General features: G+C 40.7%; 1 protein-coding gene across 4 annotated transcripts; it reads left to right on the forward strand.

Annotated features, from left to right (window-relative positions):
* Window positions 1-578: 578 nt before the first annotated feature.
* SLC6A4 (solute carrier family 6 member 4) lies at window positions 579-21,703 on the forward strand. Of its 4 annotated transcripts, none has more exons than XM_014255055.2 (15): window positions 579-890; window positions 3,542-3,654; window positions 7,665-8,266; window positions 8,942-9,076; window positions 9,689-9,908; window positions 10,311-10,449; window positions 10,825-10,959; window positions 12,666-12,769; window positions 13,454-13,581; window positions 13,900-14,012; window positions 14,746-14,877; window positions 15,876-15,975; window positions 16,337-16,437; window positions 17,863-18,030; window positions 18,709-21,703. In XM_014255055.2, the coding sequence occupies exons 3-15, from the start codon at window positions 7,810-7,812 to the stop codon at window positions 18,781-18,783; spliced, it is 2,007 nt and encodes a 668-aa protein (XP_014110530.2). In that variant the 5' UTR covers window positions 579-890; window positions 3,542-3,654; window positions 7,665-7,809; the 3' UTR covers window positions 18,784-21,703. The 4 variants fall into 4 exon arrangements, with proteins under 4 accessions (XP_014110530.2, XP_087922312.1, XP_005525816.2 ...); XM_088066186.1 differs by lacking the exon at window positions 3,542-3,654 and adding an exon at window positions 7,334-7,460; XM_088066187.1 differs by lacking the exons at window positions 579-890; window positions 3,542-3,654 and adding exons at window positions 5,871-5,977; window positions 7,334-7,460.
* The last annotated feature ends 323 nt before the right edge of the window (window positions 21,704-22,026 follow it).

Below are 22,026 nucleotides of genomic sequence, written 5' to 3' on the forward strand. Positions count from 1 at the left end.
AAAAACTTGCAACTGCTTACGGCAAAGCTGCTGCTCCAACAATCAGCTACTCTTACTTGCCCCTAATCTGCTTTTTTTCCTTTTTTTATTTTCCTTAATCTGACACCTAAACTATGGCATTGACCTGTGATTTATGGCTTTTTATAAACAAGTCGTGAAGTGCAGGAATTAAGAAATCCTGGATGAAAAACACTGGAGAAAAAAACGTGTTAGAAGTGGAGTGAGGTATTTGGAGTAGTGTTAGGAAGAAAGGAAATTACTTGTTGAGTTTATTGAGGCAGCAAAACACTTGTAAAGAATTTGTGCTTCAAGCTTTAAAACAAAATTAAACCTTATTTCTTCATTAAAATAATGCAACTATCCAGCATTATTGAAAAGCAATTATTCTTTTCAAGCCCTTTAATTGTGATAATATCCCAGTCCTTCCTATCCTCCTGTAATCTACAGACCCACCTAGAAATTTATAATCCATTTACTCCCTCAAAACTTTGTTGTGTCCATCCTCACTCCCATCCTGTTATTTATATTTAGAACAACACCCAGCAAAGCTGTCCCTTCCCAGGAAAGCTCCTCTTCCTTCTGCCTCTGCCTTCATTGGATCCAGCTCATTGGAACAGCTCAGAGCAGGCAAACGTAGCCACCCACCTCTAGGAGGAAAACTGAGCTGCAGCCCTGGTGAAACATAAAGTTTATTCCACTAAAGTGACGCAAAAATTCTTAAAGAGCTCTTTGGCAGCAGATTATCTGGAAATCAGACCATGTGAGGGGGACTGGTGTACAAAAAGCTCCCCAGGATGCTGAGTTGCCCACAGGCTGAGGTAAATGTGGGTGAAGGGGACTCGAGCTTGGATCTCTCCAAGGGCAGCGCCTCGGACCGACCCCAAACACAGGTACTTTATCATTTTTGTCTTTACACAGCGATGTCTGAAGCACTTTTATGAAATTCAGACAGACACAGAGACAGCTGCTCCTCAGAGCTGCCCCCCTGCAGCAGCAGACGCTGGAGTTTCATTAACTTTCCCTCCTCGTTGCCTCTTTCCATCTCAGTTATAAAATCTGAAATACGAATGACAGGCTAAAATCTCTAGGTTTTGTTTGTTTTTAAATCAGCTTTAAGGTCTTTGACAATTTCTAAAACATTGTCCATCTAACAAAGCTTTGAGGGCAAAAAGGATATTGATTTTAGTTTTCCTTGGGTTTTAAAAACTTCTAGTGCTTTTATTTCTTTTCTGCCATTCCATGCTCTGCTCTGGCATGTTCAGGCACTTGTCCAGCAGTTATGAGTATCAGGAATCAAATGCCTGTAGCAGAACATGTTCTGACAATCTAAATTTAAAGAGTTTTGGCAGTCCACATAACGGCATTACAGATGTAAAGTTATTTAAAGGTTACAAAAAAGCATTAAACTATAAGGAAAAATTAATGAAAGCAGAATCAGAGGGGGAAAGAAGAAAAAAAAATAGGCAATTTAAGCTGTTATTTACTTTGAAAGGGTGAAGTGAACTTTATTAACCATATTAAGTTATATTTTAAAATGTAAATGGTTCCAGCACAGTAAATTATTGAATTCAATGGGACAGATTTATTGCAAGTAATAAATCTGAAGAGCATGTCCTATGTATTTATATTCAATCACATTTACTGAAACCAACTGCCTTGCTGGGTTAGTTTGCTAAGAAGTATGGAATTTAATTAAGGAATGCAATGCAACTGAATATATAAATAGGCAAGGAAAACATGTTTTGATATGTTAAGAAAGCCTGAGGGGAAAGAGATCAGGCATTTAATGGATTTAGGTTTATGAAAATGTGGCATTTTTTTAATGTGAGTTGTCAGACATTTACCAGGGAAGGGCTCAAACACTTGGGCTGCATCATCTGGTGATTTTCATTGTGAATTAACCATAATTTTCTTGGAAAATACTTTGCAAATGTCTCATATAACAAGTGACTGTTTTGATCATTTTCTAATTGGACAGGGTGTGATGAATTTCAGATGGTTAAATTAAGAAAAATTGCCCCAAAACTAGAATTTAATAACAACCCAAAATTATTGCCACACATGGGGATGTGCAGTGTGTTTAGATTCTTTCCTGCTTTCCTCCATGGAAATATAAGTTGCTGAGTTTTCATTAATAAAAGCCTAAAGAAATATTAATTCTGTGTCCTGATCTCCTTCCTGATGCTCATGTTTGAACTTTTTTCCCAACCTGTGTGTTTGCAGCTCTGTATCTTATAGAACTGACAGCACACAAGGAGTCCTGCTTGTGGGATAAATGTTTCATAAAGAACTTGAGGAGAATTTGGAGCCTGAATTCAGGGCTGTAATTTGGAGATAGCCATTAACAAATCCCCTTCAGAGAAACATCATCTGTTACCAAGGGATGCTGCTCCATTTATTGATATTTATTTAGTGATGTTTGCTGCGTTATGACCGTTCCTTCAAGTTTATATAAATAATTGGAGGAAGAATACAACAGCAGTATCATCCCCCTCCAAGCTTATCTGTTTCCTTGCACTACCCACAGATGCTCTAGAGCCAAAAAAAATTCATTTCCCCTCCTCCCTGTTCTTTAAATGACTGACACCAGTTTGGCAGCATTCCCACTTACAGTACAATGCCTGTCTTCCCAACAGCATTTTAAAGGTAAAAACCTCTCTTTCCTGATGACTTTTTCATTGCAGACTGAGACACAGACTGTGACATAAAACTCCCAGGGCAGGTTTAGATTTCCCCCAAACTGCTGCTTTCAGAAACTCTCTTTTCCCACCTCAGCTGTGTTTATCTGGGAATACAGGAGTTAACCTCTCCTTGTGCCACTCTTTGGGAAGCTGCCTTTCACTCTCCCAGCAGCACCAACTGCTGAGTTTACTCTGCTTTAGCAGGAGCATGAGGGAGCCCTTGGAGCCCTGCAAATATCCATACAAAGTGTCCATTTTGTCACCTGTGTGCTCAAAGTTTCCTCTTAAAATACTCCCAGGTCACAGTGCTGTGCCAAAATACCCAAGTTTTGTAATAATTAAAATCACTGGTACTGGGATCAAACAGTTACAATTCACTGGATCATCAGTTTCAGTGGGTTTTGATCACTCTGTCAAAATCCAATTTTGATTCTCTTCAACTAGAAAAGAATTTCTAAAAAACATCCCCCGAATAAATCAATTTTCTGTTGTGGAGGGATGGTCTAGATATCAGCTTAGATCTGCTTTACACCTAATGTCCCAGTTCTGTGGCTCCCATGTATTTATGATTATCAGGTTTTGAAATCTGAAATACAAACTGTCACACTTGCTAATGAGCTAATGGGAAAGGACATTCTGGGTACTCATTTTTTTAAGAAATCAGTAAAAGTGAACACATTCGACATCAAAAGGCACTAATTCTTTTTAGCATTATGAACTAAATCATGACTTGTATATGACACACAGCAGGTAAAATTCATCATAATTGAGAGCAATGCAATTTAATTGGATGAAACTTTTATTTTTTAACAAGTTCTCACAGTATGGGGACATCTATTCTGTAATACTTTGATTTAAAGGTTGCTCCTGAACTGTGCAAACTCAGAGGAAAATCACTGAACCTCTCTGGCTCATTTGTGGCTCAGGGGTGAGAACAGGTCCAGACAAACAGCACAGCCCTCTCTTGCCCAGGGTGAGTGATTCCTATCTTGTCATACAAACTTCTTGCTTGATATTTGAGATAAAAGTAATGTCCTTGGACTCTTTCCATTTATGCACAACTGCCTGGGTGAGCTGCAAGGTGTCATATGAGTAAGGGAGCTGTAACTTTAACCATCTTCAGTTCTTTGTGATAAATGTGAGATTTAGGTCAAGTTAACAGGAATCATCCCAGTGTTTGATTCCATTTGCCAACACCCTGGGCTGACTCCTCTTCTTGAGGTTCAAAGTGCTTCAATTCCCTGCAAGGGCCTGCATGTGAAGGGATGGAGGCAGCAGGAGGGAAAGTTGCACCTGAATTTTCCTGTAGCCCAGCGAGTGCTGCTTCTCCACTTCCACAGAATTAGCACATGAAATAAGAACATCATTTGTGTGAACTGAAATTTATACAAACCTACAGATTTTGTGGCTGTGAGGGTTAAAATGGGAGGCACTGCAGCCCCACCTCAAACTCAGCAACCTCCTGGTGACTCAAGATTTGCCTCCCTTGCAGCATCAGCTCTTTGCTGCACCTCAACCTGATTGCTTTGCTCTCCCAGACACACTAAAAGCCAATTCCTCCTTTAAAAAGTGCCAAGAGCAGGAAAATCCCGCTGTGGTGCTGGGAAGAGTTGTTTGCTCTGTGGCAGAACATGAAAGGCAAGGGATTCCTGCACTGCTGAGAGAGGTTACTGCGAGCCCCCAGAAATAAACAGGAGATGCTCCATCACTTGAGCAGGAGCTCCAGGCTCCAGGCCAGGGATGCTCTGGTACAGGCAAAAGAGCCTGTGCAGGTTTGTGCATCAAGGAATATGCAGGGATTTTACTTCTGCAGTGTTGGTTCAAGTTCATCTCCATGTGGGAGATAAATAAATATAATTTAATTAATGCTTAATTTAATTTAAATTAAGTTAAATTCTTTTTAATTTAATGTATAATTCAATTAATGTGTGACTGTGATGTGAACTGCATTGGTGGCTGCAGCCAAGTGTGTGGAAACACGACTCCAATTATCCATCCAAATGTTTTCAACAAAGCTGGAATAGCTCTGGAGGATGCAGGGTCACTCCCCTTTAGTCACCCTTTGCCCAGGGAGGGTGACATTCCCAGGGCTGGCACCTTCCACGTGCTCCTAGATGGAGCTGCCCTGCAGAACAAGCCCAGCTCAGGGCACCAGGGCCTCCCAGAGGAGCAAAGTCACGTCTGCCAAACAGAGATCAAAAGGAAATGAAAGCACAGAGCTCTGTCTTCTTCCCTTTTTTATCTCCCCTTTTCTCCAGGAGGTAATTAGGGGTGATAAGGAGCCAAGGTGCAGTTATGTAACTGTGCAACAGCTCGGATTGAAAACGGGTAATAAACTGTTATTTCTGAGATCATTGAAGCACCTGAATTAGGATCTGTGCAGAGAAGAAGTGGAGGCTGAGGTGGGCAAAATCCTTCACTATTGGGGTCATTTTCCCCTGGATATCTTCCCTGGTGTCCGAGCATATTTCCCAACGCTAAGGGCTCTCTCCACAGCTCTTTACACTCTTTGTAGTGCTCACAGTGCCTTCAATTTATTTTTTTCTTGATCTGTAGCAAAGCAAAGAAAAAGGTACATTCTCCCACGATTTTTTACAGTGTAATGAAATAATCTGAAACTGTTCTGTTTGCATGTGCCAGCTGTGCCCCCCGTGAACTCCACTGTGTAGCCACAGACTTCATCACTCCAGAGATTTCCCAGGACAACTGACAAGCTGCAATTCTTGTTCAGAAAGAAATAGTTCAGATTTCAGATGAAGTCCCTGAAAATTCACATGTAATTTTGCATATTTGAGGCATGAACTACTGAAAATTGGACCAAATAGTTCAAATAATGTGATTTATTTTTCCTGTGGTGTGCAGAAGAACAAGAGGAGTTTAGGTCTGGAGGGACAATGATCCTGGTTGTCACAGACCTTTGAAGTCAACAATACACTCTTTGGCCACCCCTCAGTAAAGAAAGGTGGTGAAATTTCTACATATCTCTGAAAATGTGCAGAAATAAAGTGTTTTACAAACACAGTGAGAGTTTTAGCCTCAGGTATGGAAATAATCAGTCCTATGAGATAATGCAGTTAAATCAACATCCTTTACTGCGTTTCCATTTATGGGTGAGAGGTGTAAAGTCCAGAAGGGCTCAGGTTACTTTTCCATATTCCCACCTGCATATTTACCATGCTCTAGACAAGGGGAGGATTGGCTGTGGCCTCTCAAGGCTGTTTCCATCTCCATAACTTCTTTTGGGACATTTGGAAGGTTCTGGACTCCAAAGGCATTCTGGTTTTATAGTCCTGCAGGTAAAAGAGAACCTCCTGTTCTTTGCCCTTGTGTTTTTCTCTGGAACTCCAAAGATGTTTCAATCTTTGTGGATGATTAATTAACGATATCAAAGCACTTGCTCTTGTAAGAATTCACATTAATGATGCTTGCTGCATGACAAAAAAGAGATTATTGAGGTAGCCTGGAGAACTAAAGACTTCTGAAAGCTATAAGCAACATTTTCAAGTGACTTTTATGTCAAAACCATCCTCCTGTTTGCTCTGCAGCTCAATAACTTTCCTTCTCTTTCTGCTTGCACTGAGAAATGTTTAGAAAAGGTTTAACAAACTGTCTTTGGAAAAGGTAGAAAGCTGGGCAAAACTTGAGTTTTAATAGCTCTGATAATCAGCAAATCAGAAATCATGTCTCTTCTCTGCTTTAGTTTTTCCTGCACTTAAAAGTGAAATAATGCTTATTTTTTTTCTGCTAGGATGTGACAATGACAGTTACTACCATGATAAAATGTTTAGAAAAGGAAAAATTAGATGTAATAATAATAATAATAATCTTGGCATGGTGTAGATTGTGTGACTCTCTGCTAGCAATAAAGCAGGGTTACTGCCCTGGGGAATTCACAGAACAGGGGATCAGCTCCTGCTCCAAGGTTTTGTTGGGTAAAGGCAGCTGGGTGTTTGCATTACCTGAACAGATCAGCAGAAAACAAAACATGGCCAGCTCATAGAATCACAACTCCTTCTCTGTTATCTTTGTTCTGCAGGAAAAGCTAATTGTGTTATACTTTATCTCAGGATGGTTTATTTCCCTTGGATTGTGTTTTTAGCACATATGAAGAGGGCAGAGAAGCCAGAGATCCTCCCAATGCCTGTTTTTTTTTGCTGGCAGTGGGCAGGAGCACAGGAGTAGTGACCACCACCCTTTCCAGGGCTGGAACCACGGTGTCAGCATATCCAAACCGAATGAAAGATGCTTCTATTTGCCCAGGCAGTCAGATAAAACCAGGGACAAGTTCTGTCCTTTAGACTCACTTGTTAGCTCTTAATCAGAAGGATCTATTTGAAGTTTATGACCTCTTCTTACTAGTGTTGACTGAGCCCCAAAAGTTAGTTGATGCAAAACCACTGAATTTTAAATACTTTTCTAAAGTTTCATTTAAGCCTTCTACATCTGCTGCTAAACAGAGCAGACACTGTGGGATTTCTGAAGAAAGGTGGTCACAAAATGTAATTTTATATCCTTGGTTATCTCATATTTGTTTAATGAATTCATTTCCCTTCATACCACATGAATCTACAAATTGCCACAAGATGAGTGGATAAATTACAGGATGAACTTAGGAAAATGCAAATAAAAGTCCCACTAAGCTCTGTCCTCAGTTTGCAGCCTGGGAGTCCAGCAGTGTTCAGAGAAGGTGACACCAGAAGACAGCAGGACTGTGACTGGGTGTGAAGTGTTCAGCAATGCACAAAGTCCAGCAGATCCTACTGACAGGGTGTGATGCAGGTACACCAGGTTCTGCTGTCAAAGAGGATGATTTTTTCCTGCCTTTCTCTGGACAAAATCTTAGATTACCTGCTCCATGATTCACATTGCATGCTGTGATGGTTAATGACCTCTATATTTTAATCACAGAATCTGACTCTAATTTAAAAATTACCAGAACCAGTAAAGCTTGTAATGGATTTTCCACTCTTTTTCATTTCTTAGATGGTGCTTGTGCCTTCAATCTGATGGATTTAAGTATGGCAGAGGAATTCTAAAAGTGCTGGGAATAAAGGTGTGGGAAGACAAACCCCAAAGGGACCCTGTGGCGCTGCCTGTCTGCGAGTGACCAGAACAAATCTCAGAAAAAATGGAAAAAAAGGCCACAAGCAATGAGACAGAGCCACTGACTTCCAAGAAAGATGTCTCAGACTGTAGCAAAGAAGAAGATTGTAAAGAGAATGGACTTCTGGTCAGGAACCCTAAATCTGCCCTACGGCTGGCGGAGGAAGGCAACAAAGTGCACCCCAGCCAGGGGGATAAAGGGGAGGCAGCTCAGATCTCAAATGGTTATTCAGGGGTTCAGAGCTCAGGTCCCTGCAATGGAGAGGTGGAGGATGCCCAGGGCATGGCCCCAGCAGCCACCACCACCACCACAACCACCACATCCACCACCTGCGGGGTCGAAGCTCAGCAGCAGCTGATGGAGCTGGAGGACAGGGAGACCTGGAGTAAAAAAATTGACTTTCTCCTCTCTGTCATCGGATATGCAGTGGATCTGGGAAATGTGTGGAGATTTCCTTATATCTGCTATCAAAATGGAGGAGGTCAGTGTCCACTCCTGTTCATAGTTCCTTAATGCTGAATTTCTTGATTTATAAATGCATGATTTAGCAGCTTTTAAAATATTGTGTATAACAAATTATCGAGGAGAAATTATTCACTGAAAAACCTAAATATTGGGATAGGATAATGACAGAAAAGCTGTTTAGCACAGCACAACTAGAAGCTGAGAACTAGAGCAGACCCACAATCCAACACCTAAATCCCTTTCCCAAGGAGCATTTTATAATCTGATAAACCAACATGTCTAAACCAACTCATGAGGAAGGCTGGGTCTTTGACTCACTGACATAAGAGACAAAATACAAATCTAAAATCTAATCAAGGAGATCTTAGAAAGGACTTCTGTCTCTCTAATGTAACAAAGGCATTTTATTGGAGAAATTACTGATTTTATCTGTAGCCCATCTCACAGCTGTGGGAGTCAGTGGAGTCTTGGTGGATCCTGAGATGCAGAAAGGTGAGAAGTTTGGCCTGAGTGCTTCTTCTGCTGAGCAGTTACTCTAATGAGAAATCCCACAGTAATTCAGTGGTGTGTTGGCTAGGGAGGGGATGTGCATTCTCCCTGTGAGATAAAAGGAACTCCTGTTTATGGAATGCTGGGACTGTTGGAAGAGAAGTCTGTGAAGAGCTACAATCACCTACTTTCTCTCTTGCAGGAGCATTCCTCATTCCTTACACAATCATGGCCATCTTTGGAGGAATTCCTCTCTTCTATATGGAATTAGCACTAGGACAGTACCACAGGAATGGATGTATTTCCATTTGGAGAAAAATATGTCCTATATTCAAAGGTAACCAAGGGAAATGGAACTTTCTGAATAACTGGAAAATTTTCCTATAAAGGTGACATTCTGAGGGGAAAAAAGAAAATCTCATAAAGCCAAGTAAGACTTGTTCTACACAAGATTTTGGCTTTACAAAGAAAGCTTTCCTAAAACTCCAGGTACACCCACAGATGCGTGTGTACTCTTCTATACACGTATAGTATGCAACTCAGATTGATTATACAGAGGCTGACCAAGACTAAATTTATAAAGAACAAAACAATCTGTTCTATATGCTCATTTACTTTTGTTCCCAGTGCTGTGGCTCTGGTCTTGTCTTTTTATTCATTGAGACTGCAAGATGCCTATTTCTAAATTGCAGAAATATAGGAACACATAGAAAATATCTCTTTATAATCATGTTCTGTCTTGATTAAGGATGCTTTGCTGGAATCAGAGTATTTCTGAAGTCACAAGAAATGCCAGTGTTGTAAACACTTGGGAGGGTGTGTGTTCCTCCTGCAGGGCTGCCTTAGACAGTTATTAATGGTAGCTGATGTTATAACCAATCCCTTTTCTCTTTTTGTTTTTGGCCTAAAACTTACATGGACTGAATGCAATTATTTCCTGCCTCTCCAGGAATTGGCTTTGCCATCTGTATCATAGATCTTTATGTAGCCTCCTACTACAACACCATCATGGCTTGGGCTTTTTACTACCTCATCTCCTCCTTCACGGTGGAGCTGCCCTGGACCAGCTGCACGAATCCCTGGAACACAGGAAACTGCACCAACTACTTCAGCAAGGGCAATGTCAGCTGGTCCCTGCACTCCACGTCTCCTGCAGAAGAATTTTATACGTAAGTGCATGTAAGTGAGGATGGTGGTGGTAGCCAGACCGCTGGGACATCAGCAGGATTTTCCTCAGAGGGCAGCAGGGCTGATTGTCCATGGCACCCTCTTCAAATCACTTCAAATCACTTCAAATCTTGTAGGGTGGTGTAAGCTTAGGGTGCCTGGGGGGTGCTCTGTGTTTTAGGAGCATCCCAGTTATGTCTGCTGTCACTTATCATCACTGGTGTACCATTAATAAACTTTTAATTAAAATAAAATTAATCCGAAATGTCGTGATTTTGAAGGCTGCTCATCAAGGCCTCAGAATTCCTTGTGATGCTCAGAGAACACTGGGACTGTTAAATGCACATTTAATGTAAGAATTTGTTTTAAAAGTATCTCTACTGTGTTTTTCTTTCCTCTTGCAGCCGCCAGGTTCTGCAGGTGCACAGATCCAATGGGCTGGATGACCTGGGTGGCATCAGCTGGCAACTGACCCTCTGCTTGTTGTTAATCTTCACCATTGTGTACTTCAGCATCTGGAAAGGGGTCAAAACATCTGGCAAGGTGAATGCAAGAGCAAAACACATCAACTTGTCTTCAGGCAGTTCCACCTGAGCCAATTAACTGTCAGGGGATCAGCTGAGGTTGTTTCCATGACGGGGATTTTGGGCTGATGTGCTTGAGGAGCACTTGCTGTGTAGTGACTGCTACTCCTATCCAAGCAATAAAGAATGAAAATCAGTGACACCACTGTTCTCTGGGCAGGAACAACCCTGCCAGGGAAAGGGGACAGATGTGCAAACTGCCTGTTTACAGACCTGCAGAGAAGCTCACGTGAAGATGCTACAAATGCTAAGAGATATAATATGATTCATTAATTCTTATTATCCCTGTTAACTTTCTACCCATGGCAAATGCTCTCACCTTGTTCCCTCACAGGTGGTTTGGGTGACTGCCACATTCCCTTACATCATCCTCCTCATCCTGCTTGTGAGAGGGGCAACTTTGCCTGGGGCTTGGAGAGGTGTCCTCTACTACTTGAAACCTGACTGGCAGAAACTCCTGAACACTGAGGTAAAAAACTTTACAAAAGGGTGGAGATTTACTTTTAGCCTGTCCATGTGTGTAGCACCATAGATACACAGAGTGTGACTGAACAGGTGTCTTAGCTTGGACTTAAAAGCCCGAGTTCATGCTCTTTCCATAATTATAAAGAATTTTAAAGATTAGAGTCCACCCTCAATTTAGCTTGAACTAAAAAAAAGGCAGAGCTCCCATACAGTGGTTGAACAGAATGAGTGATCTGATTAGAAGAAAACAAGTGACCAATACTTTTTCACCAGGAAAATGGTGATGAGGCTGACACTGAGTAAGAAGCTGTGGGCACTCCTACACTGCAACAAAATCCTTCCCCTGTGAGAGTCACACTGAGCAAACTGAATTTATTAAACCCTAACAAGTGGTGGAGCTGCAGTTTTTTTGGCTTAAGGGGACTAGTACAGCCCTACACTGTCCACAACTTCTCCTATTTAATAGTGCAGGTTACTGGAGCAGAAACTCCTGTCTCCATCCTGTGACAAGCTGTGGCAAATGAGCCCACAGACATCAACTAAACCCCGAGCCAGTAACTCGTGTAAGTGCGTGTGGAGGAGGGATAAATCAGTTAGGCCTGCATACACCACCAAAATTTGAAAGGAAAGCAGGAATGAGGACAAACAGAGGTAACCAGCAAAACCCAGGTCCTCCAGTATCTGATCCAGCCTTGAACTCTGTGGATGTCAAGCAATCCATCAGGCTCAAGGCTGTGCTCACTTCACTGCCCGTGAAAGTGTCTGGTGAGGAGGGTGATGGAAAAACCCCAAAGCAATAAATACTACAAACACAAAGATTTAAAAATTCCAATGTTTCAAGTCTGCTGCTGCCCAGCTGATATGGAGAGTTTTGAATGAAGAGGAAATGAAAAGACACCAGTCTCTGATAAAGCAGCATCTCCAATAAGGAACCACATCTTCTGAAAAAGAAATAAAGGACATTGATATTGTATTGGATGTATCTGGAGTGAGGACAGCAGATTGCAATCTGTGTGCTGGGTGATGACAGAGCTCTGTCTGGGTGATACAGGACGGCCTTGCACGATGGGAGAGAATATTAAAAATGAGTTGTAATGAACTCCATGTTTCAATCAAAAGAGAATAAATGAATGAGGACTTGCACCCTCAGAAAGAGAGCTGATATTGTACTTTAGAACATTACTCATTAGGGCTGTGGCCATTTATCAGGTACAACATGCTTTTCATAACAAGATCATTACACTTGCATCTGTCACAGATGCTGCAACAAAGCTGAATTGAGCCCCAAGGACCAGAACTGCATCCACGCAGTCAAATGTGTTTCCATAAATCTAGGAAAAGTCTACATAGCCTGGAGGACACATTGCCAAACACAGGACTGTTCCACAGCACACAGAGCTTGGAGGAAAATTTGGAAGACTTCAAGATCATGGGTATAAAGTTTTCTATACACCACAAAAATTGTGTTAAATTGATTACAGGCAATTCACTGAATTAACCTAAGATTGTGTCAGAAGTGCAACAGCCACAGCAGTTCTACAACATTCATATTTCAACAGCTGTCTCAACAGAGTGTCTGTTAGACCAGGACTAGGACATAGGCAGAGACCAGTGAAACCCCCTTTTGTAGACTTAAGTGATATTCTGAATACGCCAAACTCATTCAATCTGTTTCATGTTATGTTTTTCTTGGCCTTCAATATTTTTCAGGTTTGGGTGGATGCAGCAGCTCAGATTTTTTTCTCCCTGGGACCAGGTTTTGGGGTCCTGTTGGCTTATGCCAGCTACAACAAATTCCACAACAACTGTTACCAGTGAGTTCTACCTTATTCTATACGTAAAATTGAATTAAAAAATATAATTGTGGGTATTCATGAAAACAAAACAGGGTGATGGTGAAAGGCACTAAATTGTCAGATCTGCGTACACAGAAATCAGAAGTGTAACAGAGAACCTGCAATCTAAAGCATTTCTCCTGTGTTGTCTACCTTAAAGTAAGATAATTTTTACTAATTACAGCAAGAGTTCTAAATTGTAGAAACCTGCCACAACAAAATGAACTAAACCTCTGCCAAACCATTACATTGTACTTATTTAATCTCAGTAGTCAGTTAGGAAATAACTTCATAGTCTTGAGCAGAAAGGCAATTTATAGTTTCTCCTTGCTACCTGAAAAAAAATCTATTTCTAACTTCTAAAATAAAATTCTCAATTCCTTAATATTCACACAGTAATTCCTATTCTTTTAAAACATCAGGATACAGCCAGCATTCAATCCAGTGGCAGACTGATGTTACAGCATCTGTATGAATCTGAAAAGAAAAAGTTGTCATGGGGTTTTTGGGATTTTTTTCCTCTTTCTTTCAAACCTGCTGCTTGTTTTTTCCCTTGTATTCCCATAGTTTTTCTAGGAGTCTGTCTAGATTGTAGACCAAGAGGTTGTAAACCCTTTCTAGCAGGTGCAGTTTCCCTGATGAGAGTTAGGTCTTCTGTTGCAGAGATGCTCTGGTCACCAGCACCGTGAACTGCCTGACCAGCTTTGTGTCTGGGTTTGTCATCTTCACCGTGCTGGGATACATGGCTGAGATGAGGAACGAAGATGTGTCAGAGGTTGCCAAAGACACTGGTAGGTTAATGTTCCATACACATCTCAAACTGCTTCTAAGATAGAATATATTTTTGTATGTACTTTTAGACTGAGAGCAGCCCAAATGATGAGAACTATTTAGTATATTATTCACGATGCTGACTTTGTTGGACACTGTTACACAATACAGCTAAAAAATTAGCCCATAAATGCCATGATTAAAAGCCAGATTGCAGTTTCACAGATGTGGTGGTAACATGGCAAAGCAACGTGGTGGGAAGTTTTTCCCTGGGAGACACCACGCCTGTCCTTCCCTCAGCAGTACTGCCTAACAGTGATCCCAACTCTCTGCTCCAGGACCCAGCCTGCTCTTCATCACGTACGCAGAGGCCATTGCAAACATGCCAGCTTCCACCTTCTTTGCCATCATCTTCTTCCTGATGCTGCTCACGCTGGGGTTGGACAGCACGGTGAGTAAGCAGCAGGGGAGACCCTCGGGGCACAGCCTGACTCCTTCAGGCACCACAGAAACTGAATTACAAACTCTGCACTGGCACTGAGGGGTTTGCAGCAGGACTGGCAGCTCCTTCTGTAACACAGCAACTGTCAGTCCAATTTTAATCTGAATAGGTTTAAATATAATCAAGTGATTTGTCACTGTCATGCTGTGACAATTAATAAGACCCTGAAATACAAGCAAAATACTTGATTTATACACTCCTAGTTGAATGCAGCTTTCCAGGCTCCTTTCTTGCTTGTAAACTTACAAAGCAATTATGAAAATCCGTAGTTTTTCCACATAAATTTGATTTAAAAGGTGGGAACTGGAGATAGACTAAAAAATTGTCATGTGAGTCTGGTTTTACAGGTGGAGAATCAGCTGCTTCCAGCATGGCTGAACTCGGCTGATTTCACAGTCTTGGTCCTACTGAACCACCTCTCATTTCTCCACACCCTGGTGCCTGTAGCACAGGACTACCTTTGGATAACAACACATTCCCACAGATACTTGAACACTAAATCCCTACCCTAAAGAGTTTTAAAAAGTTAGGAGGAAAGACTTGTCTAAAAACCCCACACCAACTCTACAGCAGAACAAAGCACCGATGTTTCAATGCTCTAACGCTCCTTTAAGCACTCAAACATACTTTTAAGCAGGTAACACTGCCCTCTATTTTCCAGTGATTTTTCCATGCTTTTCAGTTTGCAGGACTAGAGGGAGTGATAACTGGAGTCCTGGATGAATTCCCGCATGTCTGGGGCAAACGCAGGGAGTTGTTTGTCCTTGGCCTCACCATCATTTGCTTTTTGGGGTCGCTGGCAACCCTGACATTTGTGAGTATTTCACCCACCCTCAGCCTCCCTCACTGGCAGTTTCCTGCCAATAACACCTTGGAGAGGGTAGTAAATTTTTGAAGAGAGTTTAAAGAAATCAGATTGAACCTCCAGCCTGTTTTCTTTATGCATTAGAAATCTATTACTCAGCATAAATGTGAATATTTCACTAGGAAATATGTTGCAAAATGATCCTACTGCAATTCATGATGTGCTGCACATCATAAATTATGCTTCTCATCAGTCAGCAGCCACATTTTTTAATGTGGTTTCTTTCTTGTTCCCAAAAGCTTCATGTTTAAAAATAACATGAATAGTTATTATAATATTCACAATGTGTAAAATGTATTTTGAATTACAAAAAAAAAAAAAAAAATCTAGTAATGGATTTCCTGGATCTTCCTCATTGTTTCAAGGCAGAAATCATCATTAGTCACACCAAATAGTTCCTGTGGGGCTTGTGGATTTCATTCTCACAACAAGCAATTTTTGAATGATGTGTAATGATCATAAGGGAAAAAAAAAATAAATACTTGGCTTTCCTGCCATGTTTCATTCCACTTTCTCATTTATGTGTAACTTCCTTTTGATGTGAAGTTTTTGCTGTAAAAAGATGCTGAGTTCCTCTGCAAGAAGTCTCCTCCTTCATGGTTCTAGGTTCCAGATGACTGAAAGCAAAGTAACACTTTATTTGCTGTTCAGTAGCTATGATCACTGTTGGAGAAAGAAGAGGGCACACAAAAAGCCATCCTGAAAAATGCCCTTTGTTCACTAAAATCTGGCCAGAAGTGCCAGCAGGTTTTATCTTCTCTGCATGGCAGCCCCCCAGGTGTGGGATGTCCACAGGGAGCGAGCAGCTCACCAGGGTTTTTCCCTGGCAGAAATAGCCACAAAGTGACAGAACTGGGTGAATTTCGGCTGTGCTCCAGCCAAATGCAGCAGGGCAGGATTGCCATCACTGGATCCTGGGGACACCCACAGTTGGATCTCTTTTTCAGGGAGGAGCGTATGTGGTGAAGCTGTTTGAAGAATACGCCACGGGTCCAGCTGTCCTGACCGTCGTGTTCCTAGAGGCAGTGGCTGTGTCCTGGTTCTATGGTACCTCCAAACATCCCTGACCCAAACTCCTGAGCTCCTGCAGCTCAGCATTGCCTCATTTTCTGCACACAAGATCACCCACATCTCCAGAAAAAAAGTTTACAAAAGCTTTTTGCGAATGCACTGATAACTAAAGCAGTGAGAATGAATGTTAATTGCTCTCTGACAGAAGTATGCAGGAATCTAAAAGTAACAGGAGGTAGACTATTTAAGGATTTAGTAAAATTAAAGAGTTGTAAGAACAAAATGGTCTTCTGGGATAGATCCTGAATTTACTTGCTGGGCATAAAAAAGTGTTGAGCATCTAATTAAGAAAAACTTAGACCTGCCGTCATCCCTCTCCTCCCATTTGTCTCTGCAGGCATCACCCAGTTTTGCAACGATGTGAAAGAAATGCTGGGCTCTGCCCCAGGCTGGTACTGGCGAGTTTGCTGGGTTGCAATTAGTCCCCTCTTCCTTCTGGTGAGTTTTCTTTAGAGCTTTTTCTTTCCAGCACCAAGAAAATCACCACTGAACAATGCAGCTCCTTAGGCTTCTAAAAGCTTAATTCCAGAATTCTCTTCTGAAGTTCTTTAGTAATAATTTTTGTTAAACTTTTGTTAAAGGCTCAATTAGTGCAAAACCCAGTACAATGCTGCAAGATTTTGTTACTAAAGCACAGTTTTAAGGATTTTTGTAGTTGAATTAGCTGAATAAGTCTGGGTTCTGCATAACTCCCCTCCTCCCCTCTGCTATACAAATTTACTTTGTTTTGTTGCCTTATGTTTACCTCAGCAAAATGAAGCAATAAAAGCTGATGAAACATAACTGTCAGAGGAGGAAAACCAAGATAAGTAAATACACTGCCTCAGCAACTGCTGATGGACAATTTTAGAATATTCCACTTAAAATTCACAGCAGTTAATTACAACCATTATAAATCTATAATTCAGAATTGGAAATACTGTCCCAGTGTTTGGCTTGGCAGTGTTATTAATAACATTTGAACATAAAGTGTTCATTTCCTGATTCAAAATTAGTTCATGCTATCTCTTATTCTGACTGGCCTTCATGGGAGCAGAGCAGGTCAAGATGGAGTTTATGAAGCACAGAATGTAGATTTAAGACCTACAGAGTAAATTCAAAACACTTGAAATGATGAAGGCATAATTAACAGACTTTCATTTTATTGCCCCTAGAAAGAGATGTCTATAAAAAAACAAGTCTCACCACAGTAATTTTTGTATTTCTGTCCTCTTTGTAATCCTAAACCAGCAAAATCCTAAAACCATCCAAAATAAACAGAGAGGCACAGAGCTCTGGGGATGTGGTTACCAGGCAGAGCTATTTATTATTATTATTATTATTTATTATTATTATTATTTATTTATTATTATTATTATTATTCCCTGTGGAAACTCACCTAAAATAAGGAAAGCTCAGGTTCTAGGATGTCATTTCTGTATGGAAGTTTTGCTGACGATACTCTGGAAAAAAGTCAAAGATCCTTCCCAGGACAGTCACAAATATTATTCCTGTAATATTTAATGAAAAGTATTTGTTGTTTTCTAAGAAATTTTTCAGTCATGAATGATATGCTCAGGAAAATGATCCAACACCAGTAACTGAGCTGACATTTTTTCCTTTTCATGTTCTGACAGAGAGCAGTGTAGTGTGGAGAACATCTGCTTTGGGGAGGATCCTTCTGGTCTTTGTTTTGTGATTTGTTGTTGATTTGTTTTAAATCTACACTCAAGTAATTTAGGATTTTTTTCAGTGTCAACATATTTTTAATCTTGAGTCCTACTAATTTTCTATTTATTTCAGTGCTATGCTGGAACACAGAGTTCCCCAAAGCGTGTGCCACCAAAATCCCCATCTTCACACTTTCCCCTTTTTCTCTTTCAGTTCGTCACTTGCAGCTTTCTGTCCAGCCCTCCTGAGCTGAGGCTCTTTGATTACGATTATCCCTACTGGACCACAGTTGTGGGTTACTGCATAGGAACCTCCTCCATCATCTTCATTCCCATCTACATGGTCTATCGCTTGGTCGTCACCCCAGGGACACTTAAGGAGGTATCCCTGATGTTCTGTTGCTTGTTTGACTCTTAGGAAGGAGGTGATTCCTAAAAATATCATGACTGGCTGTTCTGCTCCTGAATTTTTCTTCCCATTTTCACAAATCTCCCGAGTTCTTATTGAGGCTACTGACAAATTCTTAAAAAATTTTACATCAAGTAATTTTTTAAGCTCTGATGAACTGGAGAGTCTTCCTGAAATTCACCCCAGACACTCAAAATCCCAGTCAAGCAAATGAGGCAGTGAAAGGCTGGTTTGTGGTGTGTATCTGTAAGAAAAGCTTGTTTTTCTCTCACATATTTAGTAAGATTTCTCCGCCATAAATCTATAACGACAATAATGAAATTTCTTCTAAGTTCAAATAAATACCAGTTCATAAATAGTATGTTTAGTTGGCTCAGGGTATCCAAGTAAACTGTGAAATCCTAAAGCATTAATATGACATCTGCCAAGCTTTGATTCCAGTTATGTTAGAAATAATTTTTTAGATCCTGCTATGTACTACTATAGCACTTTCCATTTTCCTAGTGCTAACAGAGGCCTGAAACGCTCCTAAGCAGCTCAAGAGGTGTAACTCAAAGTCATACTTTATTATTAATCTCTTTCTAAATGGCTGACATGTTACATATTGCCTTCAAAATTAATCAGTTTCTAATACTGATTTCTTTCCAACAGCGTATTCTGAAAAGCATTACTCCAGAAACAGCTACAGAAATTCCCTTTGGAGACATCCGCATGAACGCAGTATAAGCTAACCTGGTTCTGGGGGAGGGAAGAGGAGCACAAAATGTCATTTTCCCCACCCTCTCCCCCAAAGAACCACCCTTCCAGCTGAGACAACAAACGGAGTTTTCCACGGAGGCTGCACCACTGGCACCATTTGGAAAGGTGATGCCTCCAGCACATTTACCCAAGCAATTCAAGGACATCTACTGTTCCAACAGGCTGAACTGAGCACTCACTCTGGAACAAGAGGGAACATCCCTGCTCCGGGAGCAGCACCGAGTGCCTGCAGCAGCCCCTGCAGACGAGCAAGGCGAGGCAGGATTAGGTGTAGATCCCCAGTGTGTGGCAGTGCTCCTGTATCTCCTCCCTCTGTGTGATCGTTCGTAGCGGGCAATGTCGTATTCGCTTCTAAGGTTCTCTACTTGCTTCAACTACATGGGAAAACGCACAAATATTTCTGATAGCCATACGTTACTCAAGCAAGGCAGGGGTTTGTAAACTAGGAAAACAAAAATAGGAAGTTCCCTAGGTTTGTGGTGGAGTAGACAAAGGGAGAGGAAAAATGCTGAGCAGCACAGCTCTACACACATCACAGCTGGTAGCACTGGCCTCCTTTTCATTTTCTCTGGTTTGTAGGTAGTAACAATTTCTACTGTTTCTTGCATAAAAAAATTACAAAAACATTTTTTGTGATGTTTGAGGCTTCAGTTTCCTTTAGACTCAATCAAGCCACAAAACATCGTGAGTTATTTGACAAGCACTTAAGTTGCTAGCACCTACTCCTGTTTCCATAACCAATCATTGTCCTGGCATACCTACAGAAACTACAGACCAACAATGAATCTTTTTGAGTTCTGATGCCAAAAAGTGCAATCTTAAAGATCTCTTTCTCTGCTTGACTTCCCTTTTTTTACAGTTCATTTCACACCTAAAATTTGCTGGAGCCTGTGGGTTTTTCCTCCTCTTTCCTATTACAGAAGTAAAATTTAGAATAATCCTTTTGGCTGGCTGACAAAAGTACATTTACAACTATCCAAACCTACTTTGAAGGTTTAGTAGCTCATATTCTAACGCGACTGCATTGTTTTTTCAAGCTGAAGAAGAAAAGGAGAGGAATTTTTTTTTCTTAGCAAGAAGCTGAGTAGAGTTCAGCAGGATTGATTCTCATCAGAACAATTTCTATTAAATTTCAAGGCACTGACACACAAATTAACCCACAGGTCCATACTAAGCTCTTTACATTACATGCACACACGTGGTCCCCAAATGCAGCTGCCCTTCAGCCTGGCTGCACCTGCCCTGGCCCTTGGAGCACCTGAGTTCTGCCACAGTGGAAGTGCAAACAAACCCAAGCAGGCATCATTCATGTACAAACTTGCATTGTATTTCTACTCTGGCACATAGATTATGATGAAAGTAAAATAGAATAGAGGATAAAAGTCTCTTTTGTATCCCTTTGATAGAGTTGCCAAGATTCCCAGTGCAGACAGAGCAGAGGGCATTAAGGAACCTGTTGGAGTTTATCTGGGTATGAAGCACTTGCCAGGTGAGAGGAATGCAGGGATGCTGTGTGTGCCTTCTGAAAACATTCCCATCACCTCTGCCAAAGTTTTCCCCCTTTGTGTACCTGGAGAAAGGTACACTCTTCCTCTTCCACTTTGTATAATGACTTTTGAGTTCATCTAAGTCTTCAATCCCAACTTCCAATGAGGAAATAACTTAAAAGGGACAAGGACTGTTCTTTCAGAACTAGACTCCTGAACTATTTTTAAAAAGGGAATATGTTCTTTAATTGCCACTAGAAAAACACAATAAATATGTCTAACTGGACAGTTACTAATGAGAGTTGTGTAGCTTATGCCTCAAATGTATTTGAAACCTACTTCCAAAAATCAAATTTTCTGAGTTCATTAACTGAAAAAAATACACATGAAATGTCAATGAGGTATGAATGAGGTATTTACATGGATCCAACAGGAAAGTGTGGGAAATAAAGGAGAAAACCCTACCCCGTACCCCGTTTCTTCCCTCTTCAGACAGCTGTTCAGCTAACAAAAAAAATGGTGATTTTTAAGACATTGACAGAGGACAGACATTGTCTCTCTGGGAGGTTTCAGAGAGATCTCCAAAGAAGTATCACATTTCCTAGAGAGTTAAGTTAGCCAGGAAGTCCTGATAGTAACAGTAGCCCTGCAACAGCTGAAACATGAGAACAATGTGCTCTGAGTCCTGAGATACTGAGAGAGGATGAAAACTCTGAGAATTATTTGAAGATATAAAAAGCAATGTAGATTAAAAAGGCTTTCCTCTTCCTGAATAATACAAAGATACAATACATCTATGTTTTCATTCTATAAATGCTGAACTTGAAAGGCAGTTTAGTCCTCATTACTTTTTTGTTACATGGTGTACTGATTTGAATATCTTGCTATGGTAAGTTCATTTTTTAGTATTTCTATTTAGCTGAGTGGTTGATTACTGAGAAATTGATTTATTCATACAATTCCTTTTTCTTTCCTTTTACATACCCATCTGAAAACATGTAAAGTAATCATTATTTATCAGGTAGCTCAGCAACCACCTCAAACACTGGTTTTGTATAAAAACTACTTATATTGATATCAAATGAACTGCACTGCAGTTACAAAGTGCTTTGAGGCAAAAAATTCCTTCTCTTCAGCTCACCTTCCACTCATCTGCCATGAGTATATCCTACCCTCTGTTCTGAACAGTGAAAAGGAAGTAATGAAACTGGTAAATTAGGAGCATCTTTACCTTTTAAAGAGAATTAAACTGGAGTTTTAGCTGTACAGAACTAAGTATTCCCTCCAACTTGTACATGATGCACCTGTATTAATTTATGCAGCTGTTTAGTTACAAGTGTTGCAAGCTGATTGTAAGTCATCAGTATGTGCCTTGTACTGTAAACTGTTATTGTAATAAATTTAATATTCAGAAACCATCTGCAGACATCTCTTGTGCCTCTCTCTTCTGGGAAGAGCAAAGATAAAGATCTCAATTCTAAGTAACAGTACAATATCTAGTCCAGTTTACAATGCCAACAAGGCTTCTGACAAAAAGCAGAGGATTTCCTTCAGTGTTTGAACCCTGGCCCACTGCTGAACACTTTCATTCCATTCCAAGAGAAGAAGCAAACCTCATTACAGGTGTTTACACAGAACAGCAAAACCAAACTGCTCCACACCGAAGTATGTGTTTAACTACTTGATTAGCTGACATATAAAACTCATTCCAAGCCTTTATAAA

The sequence above is a fragment of the Pseudopodoces humilis genome, chromosome 23 (genome assembly GCF_049639895.1).
Source record: "Pseudopodoces humilis isolate 2021_Gansu_Grassland_sample_001 chromosome 23, ASM4963989v1, whole genome shotgun sequence".
Classification (NCBI taxonomy): domain Eukaryota; kingdom Metazoa; phylum Chordata; class Aves; order Passeriformes; family Paridae; genus Pseudopodoces; species Pseudopodoces humilis.

Excerpts from the sequence above, each read along its gene's own strand:
- SLC6A4 (XM_014255055.2), top strand. The coding sequence starts at position 7,810 with ATGGAAAAAAAGGCCACAAGCAATGAGACAGAGCCACTGACTTCCAAG. Across the intron at positions 12,770-13,453 it reads TTCCACAACAACTGTTACCA|AGATGCTCTGGTCACCAGCA; the intron begins GTGAGTTCTACC and ends CTTCTGTTGCAG. Across the intron at positions 15,976-16,336 it reads GGCTGTGTCCTGGTTCTATG|GCATCACCCAGTTTTGCAAC; the intron begins GTACCTCCAAAC and ends TTGTCTCTGCAG.